Source organism: Macrobrachium nipponense, chromosome 31, assembly GCF_015104395.2.
Source record: "Macrobrachium nipponense isolate FS-2020 chromosome 31, ASM1510439v2, whole genome shotgun sequence".
Taxonomy (NCBI): domain Eukaryota; kingdom Metazoa; phylum Arthropoda; class Malacostraca; order Decapoda; family Palaemonidae; genus Macrobrachium; species Macrobrachium nipponense.
Genome location: NC_061093.1, coordinates 11,416,969 through 11,425,442, shown reverse-complemented (window position 1 = coordinate 11,425,442; position 8,474 = coordinate 11,416,969). Strand labels below are relative to the sequence as shown.

Sequence of the window (8,474 nt, the reverse complement as noted above, 5' to 3'; positions counted from 1 at the left end):
AAAGACTTGTCAGAGCGAGAGGCTTTTCTCGCGAAGTGGCAAGCGCGATCGCGAGAGCTCGCAGAACCTCCACTACGAAAGTATACCAGTCGAAGTGGGAGGTCTTTAGAAGGTGGTGTAGAGCCAAGAAGTCCTCCTCCTCTACCTCTATAGCGGAAATTGCGGATTTCTTGCTATTCCTGAGAGTAAAATCTCATCTAGCCGTATCTACAATAAAGGGATACAGAAGTATGCTCTCGGCTGTATTCAGAAACAGAGGATTAGATCTGGCAAATAACAAAGATCTCCACGATCTCATAAGATCTTTTGAGACTTCAAAGTCTAAGGAACCAGTACCTCCGAACTGGAACTTGGACGTAGTCCTCAAATATCTGTCTTCGGATAGATTCGAGCCTCCGCATCTGGCATCATTTAGAGACATAACTAGAAAATGCCTATTCCTTTTATCTTTAGCGACGGCAAAAAGAATTAGTGAGTTACAAGCTCTGCAGGATAAAGTAGGATTCAAGGGAGACTCGGCTATTTGCTCGTTTAACCCGACCCTGTTTTTAGCGAAAAACGAGAATCCCACGAATCCCTGGCCTAGGTCATTCGAAGTCAAAGAATGTCGAGTCTCGTAGGCAGAGAAGCAGAGAGGTCTCTATGCCCTGTTAGAGCTCTGAAGTTCTATCTTCAGAGGAAGCGTCAGTTGGGAGGCTCTAGACAAGGTCTTTGGTGCGCGGTAAAAGACCCCACAAGACTGATGTCCAAGAATGCTCTAGCGTTCTTTGTAAGAAACGTCATTACGGACGCTCATAAGGTCTGTCCTGACGAACAATTACAACTACTGAGAGTAAAAGCTCATGAAGTAAGAGCGGTTGCGACGTCTCTCTCGTTTTATAAGAATATGTCGCTTAAAAACATTATAGATACGACATATTGGAGATGCAACTCAGTATTTGCATCTCATTACTTGAAAGACGTGCGTGTGACGTATGAGAAGTGCTTTTCTCTAGGTCCTATCATATCGGCAGATACGATTCTGGGTACGGGAGCCGACACCAATCCTTAAATGTATATACTGTTCTTCTGTTTGGATATGGTCGAGAATCTCTTCGAACAATGGAGGATTCAGGCTCGCACGGGCGGCCGTCTATGTTGTTCATAAGAGAATTCTTGTCATATCCAATTAGTTGAGTATAATTTTTTTTTGAAAATTATGTATGTGTGCGTAGTGGTTTTTGAGTTACGGTTGTTGTGACGAGTTCGGGGATAACTCGTAACAATCCTTAGTTCTAACATATGGTTAGGATCAGGTGGTCGGGATTGGTTGTGTGCTCCTTCATAAGGTGTATTGTCATATAAGTGGATCAGCACCCATTGACAAAGTCCTTTTAGGCTCTGCTGAGTAAGTGGGTAAGACCCCATCGGCAGACCCACAAGAACTCTTGGCCATAGATCACATATCTCGCTAAAGTTTCTTGAGGTGATGCAGACTACTGGGCAAACACCCACGAAGTCTACCACCTATCAGGTAGGAACCAAGGTTTTATTTATACCTACAACATATGTTGTTTACCTGTCTATTCCATATAGTAGCTGTCTCTTACCCTCCACCGAAGGGTGCCAATCAGCTATGTATATATCTGACAGGTAAGTTGATTGTATGAAAATGATATTGTTATGTTTACAATAAGTTTCATACATACTTACCTGGCAGATATATACAATTAAAGGCCACCCAGCCTCCCCGCAGGAGACAGGTGGAAGAGAGAAAATATGATAGAAAACGGGGATGGTTCCTAGTCCTGCCGCCAGGGCAGGCAGGTAGATCACCTGACCTACCACCTGTAGCGAGTGGCGCGAAATTTGAATTTCTGTCGGGGACGACGGAGTCTTAGCTATGTATATATCTGCCAGGTAAGTATGTATGAAACTTTATTGTAACATAACAATATCATTTTTTGACATTTCGGTAGTCAAAGTTGACCGAAGGTTGAAATTTTGGCACTTATCGTTATTTATATGAAAATATTTCAAAATTGATAAAAGCTACAACCATGAGTTGTTTTTAGTTGTATTGTGTATGAAATTGCGCACATTTCCATATATAAAACTTTATGTACCGGCAAATTTAAAATGGTGCAAACATTAGGACAATCGCACGAAAAAATTTATCGGAAGAGTTACCGCGCGGACGTAAGGAAAATGTTTTTTTTTTTTCATAAATTCACCATAGATCGAAATATTGTGCTAGAGACGTCCAATTTGTTGCAAAATGAAGGTAAATGATTGAATATTACTAGAATATAAGAGTTTAGTTACCATTGGCGTTTTTCGACCATTTTCGGTAGAGTCAAAGTTGACCGTAGGTTGAAAATTTTGGCACTTATCGTTATTTATATGAAAATATTTCAAAACTGACAAAAAGCTACAGTCATGAGGTTTTTTTTTTGTGTATACTACATGAAATTGCACACATTTTCATATATAATACTCCATGTAATGGATAATTTAAAATGGTGCAAAAATTATGTCAAAGTGACTAAATAATTTCTGAGATGTGTCACTGATACTTTTTAGTGCGATAAGAAAGAAATTTGCGCTTGCGCGCCTGCATAACGATTGTAAACAAAACAATGCCTTGATCGTGAGCTCCCAGCATCCCCCAAGCGTGTGGTAGGCCTAAAAGTATTTTTCTGCAAATTTTTAAAAAAACTTTTTATTTCGACGTTTAATATGTCCAATCGACACCCGGGAGACAATTTATCTCGACGTTTAATATGTCCAATCGGCGTAAGAGGGTTAAGTAGCTTGCTTTGACATTTGTTAAACATAATTGATATGCTTCAGTCATTATGTTTTAGCTTTGCATTGCATTTTTATAGCTTTTGCCAGTTCCTCCTGTTGTCTCCAACACTATCTCTGACAATGTAGAACATTTGTTGTCCATATGTATTCAACTAGTATATGAACACTTACTATAGCCTGCCACCCCTGTGGCGGGAGTTCGATTCTCGGGCATTCCATTGACGGGTATGATATGTGTATTCTGGTGATAGAAGTTCACTCGCGACTTGGGTTGGAAGCCACGTAAAGCTGTTGGTCCCGTTGCTGAATAACCACTGGTTCCATGCAACATAAAAACACCATATAAACAAACAAACACATACTGTACTTTGTATTTTGTTTTATTTATATAATTGTAAAGCCAAGTCATCCATCATGTTTTGCTTTGTGTATTAATGGCTCAACTTATCTTATAGCATACCCCTTGAATATGGTAGTAGTATTGTTTTGAAATATCTTTATTAGGTCTAAAATTGTACCATTGGTAGTGCGATTAAGAAGAAAGAAAACTTTCTAGGCCTGTCAGAAGATAAATATGATACATTCCTACTGTAATGATTTTTTATGTACTGTACCTCTCAACATAGAAAACAGGCTTGAAATTACAGCAAGGTATCTGTAATGTACATGTGAAAGGGAGAGAGAGAAAAGATTGTTGTAGAGTAGTTAGATGGTTATGATTGATTTGGTTATTATTGTACAATTATGTTAATTCAAGACCCATAAGAAGTTTTATGCAGTCATGATAAATTTTTCATATGCCATATCACATGAATAAGAAAATTACTGTAATCTATAATATACTGAATACTATATGTACAGTACATATTTGAAATTACATACACTAAAATATGGGCACTAACACGAAGAGAGAAGACAGGAGGATGATAAGTGTACATTAGTGATCAGACTTTGACTGTAATTTAGAAAAGGCTTATTTTGTGAGAGGCAGAACCCCTAACATGCCCAGATTATGCTGGTATATTTTATGTTGATAAATACAGCAAACACTGTATGTATTTATATTGGGGTCTAATGTGAAATTTATTGCTGTTTTCTCAAGTATATTTCTTATAATTTCAGGTGGTGTTGCTGTTGCAAACTATGACTCTGTTGAGGATGGCGATAAAGTTGTTCAGACAGCCTTGGACAGTTTTGGTCGTGTTGATATTGTCATCAACAATGCTGGTATCCTTCGAGACAGATCGTTTGCCCGAACTTCAGATACAGATTGGGGTATGTAATGGACTGAAGGACAAGTTTGTTGGTGCTTCTTTTATGTAACTTTTATTTTCTTAATTCTTTTTAGGCCTCATCAGCATGATTGTTATCATTACCTCAACTTCCATTCAACACAAAGGATCTCTATGTAATCCTGCCATTTTTGTCTTACTTGTGTTTTCATTTCCCCAATTCTTTTCTCATCTTCATGCTCAATCTTACTTTTCACATCCAAGTAGGCTTGAGTCTTTCGTTTATTCTTGTGCTCACAGAAGGCTAGTTGACACCATCACCCTACTGGTATCCCCTTGATATTTTCAAGCCATCTTTCCTTCATCATTATCTCATATGGAGCTTCTGTAATTTCTCCTTTAGGTTCAACAAAATCATTTAGATTTAGTTTCTTTTTTAAACTCCAATTCATTATTTGTAGCTATATCCTTTCCCAAGGAAGTGGGCTCAGGTGTTCCAAACCTCCAGTTGGTTGTAAGACTTTTTTTATCCTCCCACCAAGAGTAAGTCCTCTCCACAGTAAGACCAAGGCTTGTTCTGTATATGTACAAATGACAAATTTTAAATCAATTTACATTTTTCATATCTAACAAAACTTTGGTTGTAACATATACGCCCCACCTCAAGACACCCTTCATTCTTTCCTGGGCTGGAAAGAAACTGGTATGATGATGTGTAGGGGGGGTAAGGCAGGCCACACAGCTTCTTCCTACTCCCCTACTGGCTGACTCCTGTTGCCATCAATTCCTTGTGTTATTTTTAACCAGAGTCCAGCTGGCACTAGAGTACGTTAAGACTGAAGGTTTGTTAGTTATGGAAAATACAAATTGATTTAAAGTTTGTCATTTTTTTAATTGGTATCAGTACTAAAGCAATGTAAATAGCAAACGCCTTGCTATGATGGAATCACTGCAGAGATAATGTTAGCTGAATATGAAATGCCACTTGCTATACTGAGTAGACTGTTTTGCAGAATATGAAATGAGGTAACACAACCTGATGATTAGGATTTGGAGGTCATGGCAAAGAAAGTAACCTGACTGAATGAAGTAACTGTATAGGCTCTGCATTTGCAACTATGGTAATGAAAAAATGATGTATGCTTATTCATAGTTGCCCTTAAGAAAGAAACCGGTTACAGTAATTGCTGAGTGATGAACAAGTTGGTTTTAGGAAAGACAGAAGTAACCCAGATAAATTATTATTATTGAGTAGTTTAACCAGGCCCCTGCGCTAATCTATTTAGCTTTCACACAGCTGACCTGAAAGATTTGTCTTTATTAATAATAAGGGCTACATTTACCAGTAGGACGCCCTATAGGCAATAACTCATGAAGGTTCAAGTTAAACCATCAAAGGGTTAACTAGGTGTCTCTGAACTCTCTGCTACATAATTATTATCATTACAGTAATTGCATTTCAAATAGTTTAAATAAATCTTATACAGGATGAAATTGAAAGATGTAAGGTTTTATCTGCCAAAAGAATTTTTCTTTTACTGTCGATATTTTTGGAGATACAGGCAGTCCCCGGGTTCACGACGGGGGTTCCGTTCTTGAGACACGCCGTAAGCCGAAATCGTCGTAAGCCGGAACATTGTCAAAAATCCTAAGAAAACCTTACTTTTAATGCTTTGGGTGCATGAAAACTATGTAAACTGCATTCTTATAGATTTTTTTCATAAAAAAACCCTTCAAATATTAATTATTTTGCATTTTTGGTGTCATATTTCATCTGCCAGATGAGCGTTGTAGGCGTCGTAACCCTGGAACATGCGTCGTAACCCTGGAACATGCATCGTAACCCTGGAAATAATGTCTGATGAATATAATTGAAAAGCGTCATAACCTCGGAACGTCGTAGCCGAGACCGTTGTAACCCGGGGACTGTTATCTTCAGTACTTTTGGAGATATTAGCCTGAAGGATTTGTATTGATAATAAGGTCTACATTTATTTATATGGAGGGGAACCAGGCTTAGTCACCTACGTGTACATGGGTATTAAAAAAGCCATCATTTGATCAGTTGGAAAATTTGAGGGAGAAGATACTGTGATTAACAAGCAATGCAGCCAGACAAAGGAATTGCCAGATAGTACAGTGAACCACCCCATATTCACGGGTTCCAGTTTTGCAGACTCCTGTATTTGCAGGTTTCTCTTGGGAACATATACCCCCATTATTCATGGAAAATTAACCTATTCACAGTATTTTTCTGGAGAAATATCCACAAATTCTGGGTTTTTTAAAATCAATGTCATCATAAAATGCACTTTTTGTGATAAAACTATAAAAAAAAGGTATAAACATTTTTAGTGGGTTTTTCTTGAGTTTAAACTAACGAAATAGGCTGTTTTAAGGTTTTAAGTGTTTTATAAGGGTTTCAACTATTTGCAGATTCTAGCTATTCATGGGGGTGTCTGGTATACTACTGTATACTGTTACTTATGAGAATACGATGAGAAAACAAAGGGAGTGTGTTTGTTTGTGTGTGTGAGAGCTTGCCAATTTTCACACTAAGTGGCTAGATGGAACTTGTTCATTACCTCACTCACGTTCCTTTCCCGCACGTCCCTGTTCATTGTCTCCATCTCATTTTTGGTCTACCGCTCCTCCTTGTTTTGGGTACTTCCATATTCATGGTTCTTTTTGCATACAGATTTCCTCCTCTCCTCTCATAACATGCCCTAAACATTGCAATCGTCTCTGTTGCAGCCTCTTTGATACTTCTGTAACTTCCACCCTCCCTCTTATGAGTCCGATTTCCTTTTCCTGTCTCTCCCCCCCTTGTTTCAGTCTGCACATCCAACGTAACATTCTCATTTCTGCCACTTCCATCCTTCTCTCTTGTGCTTTCTTCATGGGCCATGTTTCACAACTATACTTAAGACATTTACCTTAAAATACTTCAGAATTTTATTAATCTAACTTTCTTATTCTATTTAATGTCAGTTTTTAACTTTATTGTGAATTAATTATTCCTCGATATTACATTTTTACAAACTTGCATACTATTCTCTTTGCAGAATCTGGTTAATCATCAATAGTACTTTTGGTGATTACTGTAATCATGAAAGAGAGAGAGAGAAGAGAGAGAGAGAGATGAGAGAAGAGGACGAGAGAGAGAGAGAGGAGAGAGAGAGAGGAGATAGGAATGAAAATCATCCTGATTATTAACAATAACAAAATGCTCGGCACTTCAAAAGACTGATGATAATCATAAAATAATTGACTAAGTGAGATAAGATATGTCACCCTCAAGGCCATCTTATCAAAAGAGACCAATTGCCAAAGCACCAGCAAAATTCAGCTAACAAAAAAGTTCATTTTTGGTTCAAAAACTCAACGTAAACATTAGTAAAGTACTGTATTAATACTATATAAAAATAAATGTTAAAAAATATTCTAAATACGTACTAGTATTAAGCTCACTTCAGGTGGAGCTCTGGACTGAGCATAATAGGTGTACGACTCTCTCTCTCTCTCTCTCTCTCTCTCTCTCTCTCTCTCTCTCTCTCTCTCTCTCTCTCTCTCTCTCTCTCTCTCTCTCTCTCTCTCGTTAAGGGTAATATAAGATGTATGTAAAATGATATTACTATAAAGTTTTTTATGATGAGCATGTTATACAATATTTAAAATATTTGCTAATGATTTTCATTGTATTTTCCAGTCTGCTTTTACTCGAAAATAAAATGTAAATAAGTTGTGAATATATTTTTAAATATTTTACAAAATGCTCTATGATAAAAAATCTTGACATCAATATCATTTCAAATGCATCTTACATTACCCTGAGAGAGAGAGAGAGAGAGAGAGAGAGAGAGAGAGAGAGAGAGAGAGAGAGAGAGAGAGAGAGAGAGAGAGAGAGAATCAGGCACCTATTATGCTTAGTATGGGGCCCAACCTGGAATGAACTTACAGATGTATAACTGTATTATAAGTATGTTGTAGATAATTTTCATCATAAAAGTCAGTGTTTAGTCATGTACAGAGAATGAAAAAAATGCTATTGTTGGTGAATAGTGTTGCTCTATAAAAAAAAAAAAATAGTAATAATTTTTGAGATATGGTCACTAGAAAAAAATCCACAAATTAGTGAAAGTTCCCCGTCGAAAAGTGAATAATGTGTTCCACAAAAATCCGTGACAAGTTGGACTGCAGGAATGTGAAATGCGTAAAAGTGGGGGAATACATTTGCTTTTTCTATCAAAAACCAAAACAACAAACTACATGTAGCCAAGTTATTCAAGGGAACTTCACACAATTAAAAAAGATGATAACCATATGATTGAAATGATAGTGCACTAGTACTCAGTATTGAGAAATAAAATATAAACTCAAAAAAATTTATTTGATTCCATACATGCAATGAATTAGGAGCTTACACTTTGCCCCATTTTACAACTTATTTTT

At 37.2% G+C, this 8,474-nt stretch overlaps 1 protein-coding gene across 1 annotated transcript in view; it reads left to right on the top strand.

Annotated features, from left to right (window-relative positions):
* Window positions 1-2,257: 2,257 nt before the first annotated feature.
* LOC135206760 (peroxisomal multifunctional enzyme type 2-like) overlaps window positions 2,258-8,474 on the top strand; it is a 198,689-nt gene continuing 192,472 nt past the window's right edge. Inside the window, exons 1-2 of the mRNA XM_064238256.1 lie at window positions 2,258-2,263; window positions 3,834-4,065. Of these exons, the coding sequence (XP_064094326.1) occupies window positions 2,258-2,263; window positions 3,834-4,065 (238 nt within the window). The remainder of the gene's footprint in view (window positions 2,264-3,833; window positions 4,066-8,474) is intronic.